This window comes from Camellia sinensis, chromosome 5 (assembly GCF_055761805.1).
Source record: "Camellia sinensis isolate YWXY chromosome 5, ASM5576180v1, whole genome shotgun sequence".
Classification (NCBI taxonomy): domain Eukaryota; kingdom Viridiplantae; phylum Streptophyta; class Magnoliopsida; order Ericales; family Theaceae; genus Camellia; species Camellia sinensis.
The window spans coordinates 42,144,094-42,165,184 of NC_138965.1; the positions used below are offsets into that span (position 1 = coordinate 42,144,094).

The 21,091-nt window shown below is 36.3% G+C and overlaps 1 protein-coding gene across 9 annotated transcripts; it reads left to right on the plus strand.

The window, feature by feature from the left end:
• The first annotated feature begins 10,409 nt into the window (after positions 1–10,409).
• On the plus strand, positions 10,410–21,078 carry LOC114294331 (auxin response factor 1). 9 transcript variants are annotated; one of them, XM_082868708.1, is made up of 17 exons: positions 10,548–10,928; positions 11,347–11,822; positions 13,183–13,242; positions 13,323–13,438; positions 14,325–14,420; positions 14,522–14,578; positions 14,776–14,928; positions 15,053–15,137; positions 16,209–16,299; positions 16,412–16,576; positions 17,163–17,282; positions 17,355–17,430; positions 17,916–18,081; positions 18,173–18,672; positions 18,842–19,032; positions 20,213–20,415; positions 20,514–21,078. In XM_082868708.1, exons 2-16 carry the CDS (start codon positions 11,777–11,779, stop codon positions 20,385–20,387), a joined length of 2,097 nt encoding a protein of 698 aa, XP_082724834.1. In that variant the 5' UTR covers positions 10,548–10,928; positions 11,347–11,776; the 3' UTR covers positions 20,388–20,415; positions 20,514–21,078. The 9 variants fall into 9 exon arrangements, with proteins under 9 accessions (XP_082724833.1, XP_082724839.1, XP_082724836.1 ...); XM_082868707.1 differs by having other exon boundaries at positions 10,410–10,928; positions 11,391–11,822; positions 20,213–21,078; XM_082868713.1 differs by lacking the exon at positions 13,183–13,242 and having other exon boundaries at positions 10,410–10,928; positions 11,391–11,822.
• Positions 21,079–21,091: the final 13 nt, after the last annotated feature.

Sequence of the window (21,091 nt, forward strand, 5' to 3'; positions counted from 1 at the left end):
GCCGTTGCAGAGATCCGCGAGTTATTGTACCAGGCATTCCAGCTTGCCCAACGGGGAGACCGTTTGCATTTCGGCCACTACGATGTACACATTTCAACAGCTGCTCCAGACACATCAGCGCCATCCACGTTAGCGCCTTCCACTTCAGCGCGTGCCACATCAGCTCCTTCGACATCAGTCACCCCATCACATACTACCTCATACATATCTGCAGATTCTCTCGACGTACATCTTACGCAGCATACTGGCATACCTTATGTGCCTGACCCTGATTGGACACCACCCCGATACATGCATGACGTTGTTACCCCACCCACCCAGTTACCACCACCAGACAGTTCGACCGCGACCATGAGTACACAGGATGCAGTTCTCACTGACATCTCCCATGTTGACGCTGAGGGCCTTATTGAGCCCCCCCAGAGCGCGCGGGAGAGGCCGAGGTTTTGGTCGTGGCGGACATCGCGGCAGAGGTCGGGGTGCGGGCAGAGGCAGAGGTCGAGCCGCAGCTGCAGATTGTGATACAGTTGCACCAGATGATAGAGTTTCACAGCTCACAGCAGTATCTGATCTTCCGCCACAGACAGGATCAGGGGCAGCACATGCAGTAGAGGGGGGGTCACAATCACAGGCTCCACAGGATACGCATTTACGATTGGGAGAGCCAGATATTCAGAGAGTCTACCGCAGGAGACCGAGGAGGAAGGTCCACGGTCGGGGTTGTGGGACTGGGGGCAGGTTAGGGCATTAGCGGGTGTGATGTGGAGTGTATAGTTAATTTTATTTATAGTTTTTGTATATCAAACTTGTACAGATGATGTAAATGTGTCATACTTATTTATTCAAAAAATATAATTTTATAATTTTTTATCCTTACTTGTTTTGATGATTTCCATAAAAATGACAACGAAAATAGGAAAAAAAGGATAAGAATTGATAGGATTTTATTATTGAACGAGATTGGAGGACCACTTGTGTTGCTACTGGTTAGTAAAAATTTTATACAAAAAAAAATCTAGAAAAAAAATGTAAACATTGCATAATGGATAGTTGTGGGGAGAAATATGAATAAAAAGGAAACAAAATAAATATCTAAACAAACACATAATTTTGTTTTCCCTTTTTTTTCACTTTTCTGAATGATTGCATTCACTGTCTTCTTTTCAGGTACAAACCAATGATAACCAAACAAAATGTAGACATATATATTTTTGTTCATCTAGCTTAAACGTATATTTCAACTATTTGTTATATGAACATGTACTTCATTAAGTATCATTATTATATTCCACATCAATAATGCATAAAAACATGAAAGTGTAGTTCAAGTAGCGTTCTTCAAAATAACAATAACAGAGAGAAAGTAAAGGAAGAATTACAAGAAATATGCGAAAACAATTGAAATATCTCCCTTCATTGATAAGTCGTGGATAAGCATTACAAATTGCATGCATTACAGAAATGCCCTGGGCGTTCATCCAAACAATTTCATTCATTATCATCATCATCTGACATCTCAATATCAGATTCATACATAACATCCATGCTCCAGGCATAGTACTGGTGTGCATCATCCATTAACCCATCTTCGGCATGCTCATTTGCGGTCTTCATTAGTTCGGACCTTTGCAAACGTTGGGTCATGCGATTAACCTCGTCGCGGATACGATGCGATGCCCTTTGCAACAACTGTGGAGTGTCAGTTGGCATACGCATGGCTAACCGGCGAGGAAATTTAAGATTAACTTCACGACATAGCTCAATGAGAACGTTTGCTCGAGTTTTTCGAAATTCCCACTCAGCTCTCATGGTATTGACGGTGGCACGTGAGTAACGCAAATTTGGATTTATTGGGTATTCAAATTCATCTCCATCTGCAACCCAATAGCGACCCATTGCTGAATATAGATCAACCACCGTATATCTCATGATGATATCGCTCGAAATAGTTGTAAAACTTTTGTTGTGGTATGATGCGATATTTATACCATGTATACACATGGTAGTTGTATGTATGAAATTATTATAAACAACTATGCATCAGAGTTGTCATGTCAACTTTTATGACCTGAACAACTATGCATCAACTTGATAGGAGTTGTCACTTCGACTTTTATGAATTGCATAATTTATTGTTATTCCAAAACAAAAAGTAAAAACAAAAAAAAATAATAATAAAATAAAAACCAAGCTGATCAACGGACTAAACGTCTGAATTAGTCAATTTTCTCTGCCTGAAATTTTTTGAAATATTTATTCAGAAATTTGTTTTACTTTTTAGGTGTATTGACATATTTATTAATTTATTGTTATTTTGTTATGACACCCCTACAAAATTTTAATAGATTGCATAATTCACAAAGGCACAGTAGGTATGGTATGATAATAAATTATAGCTCGGCGCAGTGGTACGTCCAACATTTGTCAGTGATGCTCAGCAATTACTTGAACATACGTAATAATTTGGATGCTTTGTTTTTTCCGCAGATGCTATGTGACTTTGTGCAGCGATGCAATGATGCATCTGACTTTGTGCAGTGATGCATGTCACTTTATGCAGTGATGCAGTAATGTATATGACTTTCTGACTTTGCCATGCTTATATACTTTGTCAATTTTTTCCTCACATTACGTGATGCATGTGACTTTCTGCAACGCGAATAAATGCTTTATTTTTTTTATCACATTTCAGAATTCATCTAAGTCACATCAATACGACCACACGGCAATAATGTTGATAAACAATTATGTGATGGACTGAAGGAGTAAAGTGTAATTTACCGAATATAAAAAGAAGCAAAAAATGCAAAGAGAAGAAAATGGGATGACTGTGAAGTTCATTAAGTGAAAATAAGATAAAATATAGACTGTTTATGAAGAATATTACTTTAAAACAAAGAAAATTTAAGCATTTAATTTCATTTATAATTTTTTGAAAACACCAATTTGTACTGAAATCGTCAATTTGAAGTGACTACTTACTGTATTAAAAAAGTAAGCATGTCAGTTGGCATACGCATGACAACTCACTGCATGTTGTTTTATTTGACAACTCACTGCTCCAATATGAAGGGATTGCATTGTCATCCTCTGGCTTACAATTATGATTTTATCTGACAACCACGGTCGTGACTACATCACAGGTACACAAAGTCACGGGTACTCAGGATTGCATGAAATGAAAAGCTAAAAAATAATATCACGGGTATCACTTCTTCTATAGTGCCCCAGTATGCATTATCATCACTAGATCATCTCTAGTTAACCCTCAGTATGATGTCTATAAATAGCGATACCCCCAGTATGATGTTTGTTCAAGCCATAACAATAGTAATATATCTACAATTACTATTATTATTTGTTTGTTTATTTTATGAACAATGTTTTCAAGAGGTACAGGAAGTTCACACCAGTAAAGAAATCCGAAAGTGTGGCTGCTACCTCCATTTACTTATGACTACAAGAGCGAAAAGTACTCGAGTCCGAAGGATTATTATGCTGGTATCCGAGCTGAATGGGCGCTCAGGGTAACGAAGCAAGAAGGATTGTTTAATGATCTACGTAACTTTGGAGCACCGGTACCTCATCGTCGTTCATTGACGATGGCTAGACGAAATGTTAGTGACTATGAAAATGCAGTTAGCAGAATTAAGAAGGAGAACAACAGAATGTTGATGCGGAGATGTCAACATTTCATGCTTCAGCTAGCCACTGAAATGGCAGAAGCAAGCAATAGAGATTTGACAGTGATTGAGCGAAATAATGTCTTAAACAATAAAAAATATCTCTCTGACTACTACATGTCAGATGAGGAATGAGAAATGAAACACCTTTATCTTTCATATATATTTGTATGTTGTCTCATATCTTCGTTACTGGAGTGTAAGACAATGTTGTTGTTCATCTAACGTACGGATGTATTTCAAGTATTTGTTTTATGAACCTGAAATTTATGAAATAACTATATTTATAACTACACATTTATTAGTTCATGACTTTCTTTATTGAATTGTAATGAGTTAATGAATGTTCTGGATTAACAAATGGATTAATGTATGTTGAATTATGTGAATACTTAAAACACATAAAACAGAAAGAGTCGGGAAAGAATTTCAATCTCCATCGGGAAAGAAGAAAGAGTCGCCTTCCAATTCCTGGAAGTCCAGTCAAAATGATGACTCTAGTAAGGAACGGGGAGTTGACAAATAACTAAACTTGGGGGGCTGGACAAACAAGCTCAAAGCCAAGTGGTTGGTCCAATTGGGGAACTAAATAAAGTTCATACAAATGAACAACCGCCTTGAACAACACATAAAACAGAACAGGTAGCTCGGTGAAAAGCTTCTCTTAACTGGGGCTCGTGAAATAGGGATCCTGTATGTAAAGAATTTCAATCTCCATCGGGAAAGAAGAAAGAGTCGGCTTCCAATTCCTGGAAGTCCAGTCAAAATGATGACTCTAGTAAGGAATTTAAAACCCAATTGATTTTACTTGATTTGCTTGTCAAAATCACTATTTACAATTAATTATACACAAACAGATTTACCTCAACACCAATTTGATATATGTGGGATTCTCAATTCAGAAAGTCACATGGCAACAGTGAATTCACTGATTTACCTTACAAGGAGCATGCCCTTATTTTGTCAGTATATGCAGACGGATTGTCAAGTCATGTGACTTGGTGCACAGACTTTGGTTTTCTCAATTTTTTGCTCAATTTTTTTATTACAATGACAACTCATTTCTTATTAATATATGTGCGATTCTCAATTCATAAAGTCACATGGCAACAGTGAATTCACTGATTTACCTTACAGTGAGCATGTCTTACTTTGTCGGTATATGCAGATGGATTGTCAAGTCACGTCACTTGGTACACAATATTTTCTTTTCTCTGTTTTTTCATTCTACTGACAACTCATACCTTGTTCGTATATGTGGGATTGTCATGCAGGGTCATCTTTCTAAAGCTGTTCATAACCAACTATATAAACGACTAAGGGTGAAGACACAACCTTACAACTCATTTCACCCTACGAAATTATCATTCATTTGTTTTAAAAAATTAGCATGGCTACATGGTTCATGGGAGGGAGTGAGAATCGCAGAGGTGGTAGGAACTTGAAAAGGGGTGACAGTTCACGACGAGGAGGGGGAAGGGGAAGGGGAAGTGGCGATACTGAAGATGAAACACCATTTCCTTTGTTAGATGCCTCTTGTGCTTATCATGATAGGTTTGGGAAGCGACATTTTGTCATGCCCAAGTACTATCGAGATCCATGTGGTTTGGTGGAACAACCATCAGATAATCAAACAGGATATGGTTTAGCAAACGCTAGATTTCTGAAGTGGCCCGCACTATTTATAGAGCGAGTCCAAATGGAAAGATTATGTCGGAAAAATCGATTGAAGGTGCCAAAAGCACGTTCTGTTGATATCCAAAAGGAAGATCCTGATAATGTTGATCGACTATGTGAAAGACTACAACGTGAGATTTCTCAAATGGGCCGTAGGTTAGCCCACGATATGCAGCTATACATAGTTAAGAAGGATGCCCAGAAGAACAAAACAGAACCAAATGATGCGGCTATCAAGGGTATCATGGAGGATCCTCAGCTTGTCTCTGATGCTGAGCTTTCGGATTGTTCGGACTCTGAGCCACCTACCGATTTCAGCGCGAATTAGGTGTTAATGTCTACACTTCGCCAATATTAGGTCATGCATTAATATGTAATGTCTGTGTTAGAGTAAGTGTTTCCGTAATGAGTTTGTCAGATTGTCTGGCTAATATTTGTCTGTCTAATTGTTATGTTTATCTATGTATTGTGTGTTCAGTTCATGGTGTCCACAATGTATTGTTGTCCGAGACTTATGTCTGTACTACTTATGTATTTTTGTGGGAGACTTATGTGTTTTTTCCTCAAGGTTTTATGAATTAAATTATCACCTTCTAACCTAAAACAAAGACAACAGAAAAAAAAAAAATTATTTAAATGAAAACGGCTTTAGTAAAGCCAAAACAAATTTCTGAATAACACATTTTAACCCAAAACAAAGATAAGAGAAAAAAAAAATAAAAAATTTACATGAAAACGGCTTTAGTAAAGCGAAAAGAAATTTATGAATTACATTATCACCTTCTAACCCAAAACAAAGACAACAGAAAAAAAAAAAATATATGTATATTATTTACATGAAAACGGCTTTAGTAAAGCCAAAACAAATTTCTGAATAACACATTCTAACCCAAAACAAAGATAAGAGAAAAAAAAAATGAAAAAATTTATACGAAAATGGCTTTAGTAAAGCGAAAAGAAATTTATGAATTACATTATCACCTTCTAACCCAAAACAAAGATAAAAGAAAAAACATATATATTTAAATGAAAACGGCTTTATTAAAGCCCAAACAAATTACTGAATAACGCCTTCTAACCCAAAACAAAGAAAAAATAAAATAGAAAAAAAAAATTTACATCAAAACGGCTTTACTAAAGCTCAAAAAATTTATGAATTACATTATTACCTTCTAACCCAAAACAAACACAAGAAAAAATAAAATAAATTTACTTTAGTCAAACCAAAAAAAAAAATGCAGAATTACACATTCTAACCCAAAATAAAGACAAGAGAAAAGAAAAAAAATTAACATGAGAACGGTTTTAGTAAAACAATTTTAACCCAAAAAAGTATTCTGAAATACATTATCACCAAAACAATGACAACAGAAACAAAAAAAAAAATTCTTCTTTAAAGTTCAGTTAAATTGAAACTAAAAAAAAAAAATTACGCTAAAAGCGTGGTTCATAACAACAATTATAGGAGAAAAAAATTTTGGCAAAAAAGCGTGGTTTGAAATTGTGTTCATAAAACGTCGTTTGGAACAGCGAGTTCAGAAGAAAAATGATTTTTGTTAAACTCGTGGTTACAAACAGCGAGTTCAGAAAGGTCTCGTGGTTTTCAACAGCGAATTAAGAACAAAATGTTTTTTGGATAAAATCGTTGTTTCTAACAGCGAGTTTAAAAGCAAAAAAATTAAGAATGTTTTTGGATAAAATCGATGTTTGTAACAGCGAGCTCAAAAGTAAAAAAAATTAATTAAAATCGCGTTTTGTAACCGCGATTTGTTAATCGAAAGCGCTTTTTGTAACCACGAATTTAAGTTTTGCCCACTTCCACGCGGGGCAGACGGAAAAATGTTGAAATCGCGATTGTGAACCGTGAGTTAGCTCATTCTGGGAATTCTTTGAAAACTAGGCTTAGTTTGGGAATTGATTTACTATTTTAGCTTATTTAGGGAAATGCCCCTGGGTTTATGACCTCGGCAAGACCCTAATAAGCATTTGGACAAGAATTTTGGAAATCTTAGAGGAATTCTTGTTTCAATTTCCTAAGGGTATAGTTTCTAAGCAAATCCCAAGCGTAAATCTATGAAGGTAAACAAGATGCAGAGGCAAGAATCTGGAAAACAAAACAGAAGAAAACAAGATTTAAAATCAAAGCGTTGGTGGATTAAACATAGCTGTAAGAACATGCACCTATGGACTGATTCAAAATGAGGAAACCAAGAACAGAGATTCTAGAAACATGTTTAGAGCATATACAAATTTGAGAAAATTTGAACAGACATAACGAAACATGAAGATAAGGACAAGAATACGAGCAAATACAGTAAATACAAAAGCAAATAGAAAAAAGCATACGGCAAATTTAGAGAAAAATAAAACGTACAATTCAAAGCACATAAAGCATGACTAAGGCGCGAATGTGAAGAACAGTAAGGAAATTGAAACGAAAATGTAAAGGATCCAGAGACTTACAAGGTAGAGCCGAGAACGAAGATGCTAGAACGATGTTCGTTGTAGCCAGGTGGTGATGGAGCAATGAAAAGATTGCTAGAGGTGATGAGCAGACGGCTACAAAAAGCTCGAGGGAACAACAATGGCGGTTTGAGAGAGGTTTGGTAGAGAGAGAAAATTTGATAAGAGAGAGTTGTAATTACAAAGTGAAGAGACAGAGAGAAAATGAAGGGATTTTTGTCAAAAATGCGAAAATGCGGCAAAACATAATGAAGATGCTTTGGGCGACGTGCTTGTCAGGTGTCGTGTGTAGGCCAACGTGATTTGATGGTGCATGTCAAGTACGAGCCAATAAGAATAAGACATGTGGAAGAAACGGGTGAAATGACAGTGCGTGGTAGTTCAAGCCCAGTTGAAACTTTTGAACTTCTTAAAATAATGAGGCAATAGCCTCGGCTAGAGGAACGATCTCGACTGAGATGCTTAAAGAACTTGATTAGGGATTTCACCACTCGAAAAAAGGCCTCGATGCTATATAAGGCTTCAGGTTTTTACTTTTATAGCCCAAGAACTCCCCCTTCATTCCCGATGTAGGACACCGGGACCTTACAATCCAACCCCCTTAGAGATACACGTACCCCGTGTAGTAGCTTGCCAACTCGTAAGCCCACCTACATACACCGAGAGATGCTAAGGGCCCACACTCGGTACTTCAGAGAGTTAGCTCTGATACCATTTTGTAACGCCCCAACCCTTCATATGTCATCGATATTGTCCGCTTTGGGCCATGCCCGTACAAATTTGTTCTTCCCAGTGGGTCACTCATCCCAGAATTACTCCAACATAAGCACGCTTAACTGAGGAGTTTTACTAGAGATTTCACCACTCAGGAAAAGACCTCAATGGTATATAAGGGTCAAACTTTTTACTTTTATAGCCTAGGAACTCCTCCTCCATTCCCAATATAGGACACCGGGACCTTACACCTCATGTTGCCGAGGTAATAGAACCTAGGGGCAGTTGTAGGAAAATATTTTGCGAATGACGCCACGTGGCCAAGATAGCCCGAGATGTCGACTAAGGTACCACGTGGATGAGTTATGTTACCGAGGTGATCACGACATTGCCGAGATGTTCTGCGGTAATGCCGGAATCTCGAGATATTTGGCTAAGGGACAAGAATCCTAGATTGGGTGAGGCTCTCAGTCTGGATAATGACAAGGCTTATGAGGAGTTTATCCCTATTTAGCCGAGAGTCTAGAATGAACATTGAGCTTGAGTCCAACAAAGTGAGGCTTCTAGAGGACTGGGTCATTGCTGGTTATAAAAGTGAGGTACTATTGTGAGTTTAAAGTATGTTCTTTCCTGGGACTTAAGTACTTGAGTGATATTAGTAAGAGATAAGATTTACTGACTTGATCGTCAAAGTACGCCCGGGTGAATGAACCATCGCGGCATTCTCATCTTCTTGTTGGCAGGTAGTTGGCTCAATTTATTCTGTCTGTGCTCTCCAGCTAAGTTCATTATTTGATTGTGTGGTCGGAAATCAACACCCACAGCATAGTAATGTTCTAGATAATTGTTTTACTAACTGATAAAAAAAAAACAGAACATGATATTAAACATTTTTGCCTTCTACTTATTAGTTTGATTCAACTATTCAATAAAACTGAAAACATTATCAGTTTTTTCATTTAAATATTTTTTTTTTAAATTTTGCACATCAATGTTTCGTAAACATGCTCCTTTATAGACACAAAATTTTCAATTTTATACAAAAAAAATTCAGTTTTTAATTTTTTTAGGACATAATTTTTTTTTTAGTTTTTTCAATTTGAAAGTTGATATTTTAAAAATTAAAATAAATGTCAAATCATTATATTCCTTTATAGATAATCATAAATGATGAATAATCATTATTTGAAGGTAATTCTGACTATTAAAAATTTAATAAGGCTTAGTTTGACATAATAAAAAAAAGTCAAAAAGTTAAAAAGTCACTATCTTATTTAAGTCACATCATTTATTTAAGTCACATAATTTCCCTACCACATCACTTTAAACCCAACCCATACCCAACCCATATTTAATAAAAAGTCAAAAAATACACTTATTTAGTTTATCCCAAACAACCCTTAAGACTTGAAAATCTAAAAAAATCTTAATTAGAACTTAATAGAATATAAATTCATAAATTAAAATTTACGTGTAAATGCCTCTAAAAAAATGAGAAAAATATAAAATGTCCAACTCATTTTGTTGATAAGATCCAAATCCAAAATTTTATTTTAAAAAGATAATTAAATTTTTTTGTAATTAAATGTGATATTTATAAAAAAAAATAAAATAATTATAAATCTAATATAACATTTTATCTTATTAACTATTTTAATCTATTTTATTATATTATGAATTTTAATAAAAAAAAATTCTTTGCCAAACAGCCGGATATCCCACGCTTGTGGACACGGGATGGGGAACTTGTAGGCGTGACAGGGCACGCTCTTGATCGCTGTTTGGAAGAGCCTGTGTGCGAATGTCCCTGTCCTATTCTTCTTCCCCAAAATACTAGTTAATATTCTCGGGACATGCGCCCAGCTCACTCATTTGCCCCAACCCTATCCAAAAATCTCTCCATCTCTATCCTCGTTCCAAATTTTAAAAAAAAAAATCACAAATTAAACAACCACCTAGAGAGAGAAACCAACTCGAAAAAAAGTACCCAGCAGCTATACCTTCGGAAATGGACATGTGAATAAATATACGTATAGAAAGAAACCAACAAAATATTTATACTATTATTATTACTAATTTAAGAGTAATAATTGTTATAAACTTGTAATGGTCGTGTCGGCTTCAACCAGACAACGACACATATACATTACTTACTGCTACTACTGCATTTGGTTTCTATATCTACCTATTTATTATGTCTCTCTCTTTCACGGACCTTTACCCTTTTTTTTGAAACCCTAATTGTTCCGACCGATCTGCTCTCTGTTGTTGTTCTTGTCTGAACCCAACCCAACCCAACCCAACCCACCCTCTAAATCTCTCTCGATTGCGACGGACATGGCGGATTCTCCTAAGATTTCAATCATCTCCTCGATCTGTCGAATCTCTTAGGTTCTCCTTTCTTACGCTCCTTTCTTTTTTTTTTTCGCCGAATCGCTTCGTTTTGATTCGTTTCTATGTATGTATATGTGTTTTCGGACCCAAGTTTGTTTAGTTTTGGTGATTTTATGCTGGAATTGGAAGTGAATCGATTTCTGAGGCCTTTTTTAGATCTTGTAATCATGTGATTTTGTACTACAAGTGTTCGATCTCCAGTCTTCCTTGCATGTATGGTTCAATTTTACCCGTTTTCACTTTCTCTAATCTTCCATGCCTCTTTCAATGATGTGTTTTAACCATTTAGATAGATGGATAGATCTATATATGTATGTATGTATGATGTGTTTTAACCATTTTGATTTTAAGTTTCAATAATTTTTGTAGTTTTCTTTGGGAAAGTTTTGATGAGCATGTGATTTTGGTCTTGCAGGGAATAATTTTTTTTTTTTTTTTTTTCTGTTTCTGAATTTTAAGCCTGAAGGAGGTTCAGAGCATAAAACTCAACCCGGAAACTCCTTGTGGGTGATCTTCATCTCTTCATATATCAGTGTTAAAAGTCCCAGAACAGCCAAAGCTTTGTTTGTTGCATTTAAGGGAAGAAAAATAGACAGTAACTCACACTCTCCAAGCAATCAAGGGCTTTAATTAGCCACCTAAGAAGCCATCTACTGCATTAATGATCTTCCAAATTATATAACTGGAGATTATACTGTACACATTTATTGATTGCTGGTCATTTTTAGTATTTGCTCAATCTCGGTTTCCTTCAACACAACAATCTAGAAGCAAGTTTTGTTCTAACTTTGGGGATAGTCATATATATAGTTAGAGAGATCTGAGGATTTTGGGGTGGTCTTCTGATGGCACACATTGGTGGAAATCATTTCTCTGGAGGGTCTCGTTCAGGTTGGAATTTATTTATTTATTTTTAAATTCACTTCCAATTTTATCATCTGACCTGGCAAGTGCTATTTCTTAATGCAAGTTAATTAATGCTTGAAATAGGTGGAACATCTAATGTCCCTGTTGGTGTGCTTTATTGCCTATTATTTGTATTAATTTCTCATTTTTTTCCAATTAAAAGTGCTTAGAGCTGGGGACTATGTCATAAATTTGCTTATCTGGTACTCAAGAAAAAGAAATAGAATAATACTTATAACTAATGCATGCCCAATTGAATTCCTTCTTTACTTTAATAGGATCAAGTTCTTAGAACAAGTCGAAGACTTCTAAACTTTTGTTTGTTCCATTTTCCCCAAATTTGTTGGCAAAATTTAATTATGATTTCCATGTTTTTTGAACAATCCATTTTAATTTGATTTGTATCGGCACGCCTGCTTGATGCTGAATGGATCATTGCTATTTGGTTCCTATTTATTGGTGTTTGTGCGATAAACGAATTCCCACTAGACTAAAAGGTAAGTTTTATAGAACGGCTATTAGACCAGCTATGTTGTATGGAACGGAGTGTTAGGCAACCAAGAAACAACATGTAGATAAGATAAGTGTGACTGAGATGAGGATGTTAAGGTGGATGTATGGCAAGACTAGACAAGACAGGATTAGGAATCAGTGGGTTCGTTTGGTTTGAATTTCGGAAAAATTTTTGAAAAATTTTCTCTACAAATAAATTTTTAAAAGTAATGAAACCAAACAAATTTTTTTAAAAAAAATTCTCAAAACTTGTAAACCAAACAAGTTTTCCAAACAAATCTCTCTCATACACATCAAATCAATCATTTTTTTCAAAACTCTCTCTCAAAATAATTTTCCAAAACATCTTTTGAAAAAAACCAAACCAAACAATTTTTCGTACTTTTTATCTCTAAAACACATCTCTCAAACACAAACCAAACATACCCAGTGTATTCAGGAATGGGTAGGAGTAGTACCGATAGAAAATAAGTTGAGAGAGAATCGTTTGAGATGGTTTGGTCATATTCAACGGAGACCAACAGAGACAGTAGTGAAGAGATGCGATGCTGTAACGGTAGATGGAAGTGTTAGGGGACGGGATGCGATGCTGTAACGGTAGATGGAAGTGTTAGGGGATGGGATAGGCCTAGGTTAACGTTGACTAGCGTTTTAAATAGAGATATGAATCTATTTAATTTGATTAATGAAATGGCCTTTGATAGGGCCGCGTGGAAAGGAATGATTCATGTAGCCGACTCCATTTGATGGGACTTAAGGCTTGGTTTGGTTTGGTAATTAATAACATGTGGTGGTGCTTTATGATGATCTTTTGCCTGAGTAATATTTTCAGATAGCAATACTCTACTTGGATCTTACAAAGAAATATCCATTCACCAGGACACCCTGACAAGTCTGTTTATGTTTGTTTCTTCTCTTCTTCTTGTCCTCTTGTTTTCTTTATGTTAATTTGACATGTTTTCTAAATTGTAGGGCCTGCAAATGATGCTCTGTACAAGGAACTGTGGAATGCCTGTGCTGGACCCCTGGTCAATGTTCCTCGTGAAGGAGAACGAGTTTATTACTTTCCACAAGGTCACATGGAACAGGTATGATGAATTCTTTATGTTTGTAAAATGGAAACAAGTATTCTAGTTTTTATCTTTAGTCGTGAATTTGATTCATATGTAGTTATACCGACACAGGAAATTTCTCTTTACCTATTAGCGAGTGTTTTTGTTTATTATTATTATTATTTTTTTCTGTTGTTTAATTTTTATTGTGCAAATTAATATATACACAATATCTCTGTATATCAGTGGAAACTTAGACAGAGCTTCATAATTAACAAGATTCTTTGCTACATTCTAGCTGTGCATCATCTTTTATGTTCTTTGGATTTGTTTGATGTTGGCTTAAAATCTGTCTTTTGTTGGGTTTTTGGTCTATATCGGCATTTTCTTCTTTTTTCTTTTTTTTTTTAAAATAAAAAAAGAAGATTTTCATCGACTTTGAGTTTTAAAAAAAAAAAAAAAACAGAACGTATAATGTTAAATGAAAAAATGCTGTTGAAAAAAAAAGAAGCCTATTTTATGTCTCTGAAAGCATTTTTCCAATGAAGATTTAAAAATAAATAAATTTCAAGGCCTTTTAGTCTAAAAGCTCCTGAAAAGTTGAAAAAAGTTGTTTTCACTAAAAAAAATTCCACTAGAAACAAAAGAATAAAGCCCCTAGAAGCCGACTTTTAAGCTGGTACCAATTGAAGCCAATTCTTTTTGCAGTGTTTTTTGTGAGCTGATCCTTTGTTTTTTTGTGTGCAAAGTTTTTGTTTTTGTATAAGACTGGATGTGGATCCTTTGTATAGCATCTGTCGCTATGCCTATATTACATTGCAAGAGTGGTCGGAACCCATTGGCATGCACTCTATTTTCGTGCCAATCGCTTCCGCTCTCTTCTAGCATCTTGGTTTCATCTGGCTATTATTTCTTGTTACAGCTTGAGGCATCAACCCATCAAGGATTAGATCAACAACTCCCTTCTTTCAATCTACCAGCAAAAATACTTTGCAAAGTAGTAAATGTTCAGTTGCGGGTATGTTTTTATCATGATCATTGACACTTTCGTAATCAGTTTTCTTCTCTCTTTCCTTGAGCCACACCATAACTTTTGGCTTCTTTCTTTTTATGGGACAGGCTGAACAAGAAACAGATGAAGTTTATGCACAGATAACTCTGTTTCCTGAAGCAGATGTGAGTTCTCTCTCTGTATCTCTTCCTGTATCATTCTGTCATAACTGGAAATTATTTAAGTTGTTTTTTCACTGCGTTGTTAACTTTCTTGCAGTGCACTATGCACCATTATTATTTTTGGCATGTTGTTTTGTATATATCACCCCCCCCCCCTCTGATTGTTGTGATGACTTCTTATGTTTCCTTTGGTGGATCAGCAAAGTGAGGTTTCTAGCCCAGATCCACCTCTTCCAGAACCTCAAAGGTGCAATGTCCATTCATTTTGCAAGACACTTACTGCTTCTGACACAAGCACACATGGTGGATTTTCTGTTCTTCGGAGGCATGCAGATGATTGCTTACCTCCACTGGTAAGCTGTAAATTGTGTATCAATTTTATCATGCTGTATAATGTATAGATTGACTGTCCAAAGTATCACCTTCTTTTTCTTTAGATTTTCTCCTTCTGGTGTTGACTTCCTGTTTCCTATTCAGGATATGTCCCAACAGCCACCCTGGCAGGAACTGGTTGCAACTGATCTTCATGGCAGTGAATGGCATTTTCGTCACATTTTTCGAGGTTAGCATATTCATGATTTCTTCTTGATGGGAGTAATTTTAGTGGAGTAAAGTATAAGTTATAACTGACAAAGTCGGAAACCTGCTTTTGGTCGCTGTGTTTTCATTCTTGTAGGCACTGTATTTCTATTTATTTTCATTCAGTCATCAAAGCCCCAGTGGTATGCAGCTGGCTGAAATTCATATTGGAATTAGTATACTGGGCGCTGGAAGCTTTTTAAATGAGTTAACTGTGATATTAGATCATCTTTTTTGCAAGCTAACGGTGTCATATTACATATGGTGGTCTAATGGTTTATAGTGATGTTGCTTGATGGCCGATAAGTGTAAGTGTTTGTGGTTGTTATTTGCTGAACTATTAGAATAAGTGACCTGCTTTGATGGCATTGGCTGTTTTTGGAGAATGGGGTTTATTTGTGGTTTGTGCTAATACAGGTCTGCATCTGCGTTCTTAACACTTCAATAAAGCTACGAGTCTTGCCTAGTATTTTTGTCGAAGGCATAATGTGTTGGATGTCTATTATAATGAAACGGAATTTTTATTTATCAAAAAAAATAAAAAATAAAATAAAATGAAACGGAATTTCGTAACTGATTTGGAAATGCCATCTCATATGTGGACTTGTTCTTTACCCTGGAGTATAGCTTCTTTTATTGTTTAGCTCAGTCAGGTAACTGCAAAGGCCAAATTCCTTGCAAAGAAAGGAGCAAGGTGCTGGGAGATTTTCTATCAGTATGCTATTGCTAGTTAGTAAATTATTTTCCCTGGATGTCACGGATGTTTTGGTCATCAAATTAAATTATCTCTATCAATTGAATATGTATCTATTTGTAATTTAAGATGTTTTTGTGATAGCTCTGTGTCGTGCACATCAATACCATCATGAAAATTTGATTTAATTCAAGCACATCAATATCACATAAATGTATGGAGTTCAAAATTTCAGGATGTTTGTAGCATTTTGTTCATATGGTTCTGAATTTTAACCCTTTTTTTAAAAATTATTTTTTATTTTTATAGTTGTTGAGTCTTTATGTATTGGTAGACTTAATCCATAAACGTCTTTCACAGGGCAACCCAGGCGCCACTTGCTCACAACTGGCTGGAGTGTCTTTGTTAGCGCCAAGAAATTAGTTGCTGGTGATGCTTTTATTTTTTTGAGGCAAGTTTCTTCATACATGTTGGAATTAATATATATATATATATATTTTTATAGTTTGGTTGAACTCGTCTAGTTGTAAACTTGTAATATTTTTTTTCTGTATATTTTGCAGGGGTGAAAATGGGGAGCTCCGAGTTGGAGTAAGGAGGCTCATGAGACAGCAGAATAACATGCCTTCTTCTGTTATATCCAGCCACAGCATGCATCTTGGGGTTCTTGCTACTGCGTCTCATGCTATCTCAACTGGAACCCTGTTTTCTGCTTTCTACAAACCAAGGTTCTCTTTTGCCTTATTTTGCTTGGACAGATGCATGTATGTGTAGTTTTGTTTCATCTTTTTGGTATTCTTGTGTTTTATCTGGCATTTAATTTCGTCAGTGCCATTTACAATATCAGGTTTCAATCTTTGAATTGCAAGTGATAATTTTAAAGAGATCTCATGTTGTTAGTGCATGTTTAAGTCCAGAGATTTGTTTGGGTTCTTTGTATTGACTTAGTTCTGGTATTATTCTTGGATACATGAATGCTTTCCACTAGTTTCTTTTTTGAGAAGCCTAGTGTTAATTTTCAGTTTTTACTGGGTTTTGGATTTCCCAATTGCAGAAGTGAAGTTTATAATATGTGCAATGCACAGATTGTTTTTGTTTATTTATTTAGTTTTTTGCATTTAATGACATTTTCTCGTATGAAGGTTCAATATCCTTGTCCTTGAAGTTCCCACCCTTGCATCCACAAATATGCCCTGTGAAAAATGGTTCTAATTGCATAGACTATCCAAAATAAGTTCTTTGCTAAATTTGCTTTTGCTTTGTAGTTGGTTGGTAAAAATTGGTTTTACTGAACTCTAGCACTATTTGTGGCAGAACAAGTCAGTCTGAGTTCATTGTAAGTGTCAACAAGTACATTGAAGCGCAGAGCCAGAAGCTCTCTGTTGGGATGAGGTTTAAGATGAGGTTTGAGGGCGAGGAAGTTCCAGAAAGAAGGTATTTTGTGTAACTGGGCTAATATTTGTTAGGATCAGGAACTTAGAAATGTTAATCAAAATATATATGCAGGTTCAGTGGAACAATTGTTGGTGTTGAGGAAGGTACATCAACTAGATGGCCTGATTCTGAATGGAGATCCTTGAAGGTAACTATATTTCTCCTTCAAGAGTGGTATTGACTTTGGATTTAGTTTTATGGTCTGCGGAGGGGTCATATGGATGTCCTGTGGTTGAAAACACTCCATCCTTGGTTGTACGAGGACACAATTTTGAGATTTTATGAATGATTCAGACTAGTCTGATGCAGTAGTTAATGTATGGCATTGTGCATTTGTCACTTGTTGATTTATGTTGCTTAGGATCCCCTGTTGTAATTGAAACACAATACATGATAATCTTTAGTATTTGCAACAATCTCGCTATGAATCAACTCTTTACAACTCATCTTTTGCATTATTGTGGACTGCCAATAGTGTTGGATTCATGTTACATTTGGTTGTTAAGATGAAGCATGCTATCTGCTCAGATTTTCTTAGGAGGGGAGCCATCCAGTTTTTGGTGGATATTGTCTGAATGTCTTTGCACACATTTTGACATTGTAAGTTGTGCACTGTCTTTGTACCTGTTTCAGGTTCAATGGGATGAGCCTTCGTCAATTTTGCGTCCAGAAAGAGTTTCGCCATGGGAATTAGAACCACTTGTAGCAGCAAGTCCTCCAAGCTCCCAACCTCTGCAGAGGAACAAGCGGGCACGACCGCCAGTTTTATCCTCTCCAATGCCTGATCTTTCTGCACTGGGTATCACAGCTTATGTCTAGTACATCTTCACTGCAGTTCCCCTTTGTGTGTGTGTTTTATTGGAATGCTTTTGTTTTTTTTGGGCCTTTAGGTATGTGGAAAACCTCAGTTGAATGTCCTCCATCTTTCCCATATTGTGAAATACGTGGGAGGGATCACTATCCATCTCCCAAATTCTCTTCTGGTCCGAAGGCCAGCTCTCTTAGCTACAGCGATAACAGTTCCCTGGCCCCAGTTTCCAGCAAATCAATGTACTGGTCTAACCAAGTGGAAACTATGACAGAGTCTTTTTTACCTTTAGTTAACAAGGAATCCACTGAAAAGAGACAGGCCACCACCAACGGATACAGGCTCTTTGGGATAGAGCTCCTTAGCAATTCTACTATGGAAGAAACTTCGCCAATGATTACAGTTGCAGGAGCAGTGGGGGAGGACGAACCAGTTCCATCTTTAGATGGTGAATCTGATGGGCATTCTGAACCTTCAAATATTAATCGATCTGATATTCCTTCATTGAGCTGTGAGCCTGAGAAATCATGCTTGAGATCTCCCCAGGAGTCACATAGCAGACAAATTCGAAGCTGTACTAAGGTAATTGGCCGATACTGTAAATTCTTTCCTTTCGTTTTAAAGAAAAGAAAATTAAGGATCGATCTCCATTACCTGAGATATGAGTGCTTTATATACACATATTTCAGGTTCTCTGTAAACATCTGTTTGGATGGAAATGTTTTGATGGAATGTGTATAATTTTGTCCAGGTACACATGCAGGGGATTGCTGTTGGGAGGGCGGTGGATTTGACACGTTTGGATGGTTACGAGGATCTGCTCAGGAAATTGGAGGAGATGTTTGAAATTGAAGGCGAACTCTATGGATCAGCGAAGAAATGGCAGGTTGTCTATACAGATGATGAGGAGGATATGATGATGGTAGGGGATGATCCATGGCAGTTAAGTAACTGACCTTTGCCTTCATTCATTTATATGCTTGCTTTATTTTCCTGTTTCTCCATGGGATTGGTTCTAGCCTCTAGTGTTCTGATAGCATTGAGCCTAAACTTTAATAAGGGATTCATAAGCCTTCCAACTGGACATGTGGGTATCATTTGCATTATGCTTGGATGGCTTGGGACCATCTGAAATGTGGAGATCTAACATTTTTCTTTTTTTGGGATAAGCACGTAAAACCTGGTAGTATAGAGTTTTTTTTTTTTTTTTTGGGGGGGGGGGGGGGGAGATAAATCTGGTACCATATAGTTGTGCCATTTTAACAAGCTTGTATCATGTGGATTGTTGGCCCTGGTACCTGATAGTTATTTGCATGCACATTTAAACAACTCTTCAGTTGCGTAATCGAATATGCATTGCTGGAACAATTCATTAGGTCGATTCATCTCTATTAGACTTCCATGGAAATTCACTTGTTTCATTTATAAGTCTATGTTCTGTCTGCTTCTTGAAGATTTTGATTAGAACATTTTCCATGGTTGTTTTGTCTTGGATTTCCAAGAATATTAACAAAAGAAACCGAGGATGTATTTGTGGTTGTGTTCTACTTTGCTAAGAATTGAATATTAATTTACATTAACCTTCACTGACTTGGAAATGGGATTATATTTGGAAGCATAAACCATAATGTGGGGTATAATTGTTACTTAAGTGCACATGTTGATCTCAAAATGTAAATTTCATCTGAAACAGTGTCTTGAATTTTGTTTTTGTGAGCAAGCTTAGTCATGGCTGAGTTAAAAATGTGACAACATTTGATATGCACTTGAAGTGTTTGTTCTAGTGTTAGGTTTGTGGTTAGGTAATTTTTTGGAACATTTTTGTATTAATAATTGAAAATCCTAAGACGCATCTGCAGGTTTTGATTCTTGGCTGGCAAGAATGAGGAGGTTGCTAGAAATGACCTCAGAACGTTTTTGAGAATATGCAGCTCTTTGTAATGGCAGAAGTTCTTGGAAATTTGTTCTTTCATTGATTAATTTTCATAATTTAGGGATATCATTTGTCTATTGTGCAGGTTTACTATGACTCTTGAAATGAATTTTGCTTTATAATCATATTGGAATGCTCATCCTTATCGACTTCCAATTTTAATCTTTGTACTCTCGGTTATGTTTACAGTGAGTTCTGCAGCATGGTGAAGAAGATTCTTATCTACACAAATGAAGAAGTAAAGAAGCTATCACCCAAGATTAAACATCCAGTCAATGATGAGGTCAAACGCTGCAAGTCGGCCTTGGATGCTGTGGTGGTAGGCACTGAAGACCAATTATTGGACATGGGGCCCAGCCAGTGATGTTTCTATGCCCCTCGTCATAGTATAGGTAAAAGACAACTTTTAAGGAGTAAAAAATAAAAAAAAAATCACAAGGGTGATGTGGAGAATGACCTTGATAATCACTTTATGATTTTGGTTTTTTAGTGCGGAGTGATGACATCCACAACAATTAGTCCATGCTGGAATGGCCGGTTCAGTTACATGTGGCAATAAAAATACCGGTGAGATTTTTTTTAAAAAAGGGGCTATTATTTAGCCCAAAAGGTGTCTTGGGAGAGAGTGGGTTGCCTTGCTGGATAAGCATGTTGTTGCATAATTATTTTAACAATGCTTGGTAGTTTGAATTTTTATGGCCCAAATGGCTCGAATGTCTCAAAACGACGTCATTTTGATACATTCGAGCCATTCGGGCCACACAAATTCGAACTACCAAGCATTTTTGGTTATTTTAAATGTTTTTGTTTTTTGGTTTGTTTTTTTGGTGTCCAGGGAATCTCAATAGTGCTTGTTAGTTTGGACCTCAGATGGGTTAAGAAAAGTTTGTTGGCTCCACCTCCACCTACCTCTGGTGCTAAGGACAAGAGGGAGGAGACGGTGAAGTACCCTCTTTTACATTTTGTTGTTTTTTTTCTTGTATACCTAGTTGTCATCTGTATGTAAATATATATATATATATATATATATAGCCACTGAATGTTCTTTTGTTGCCTCTGCTTGTGTTT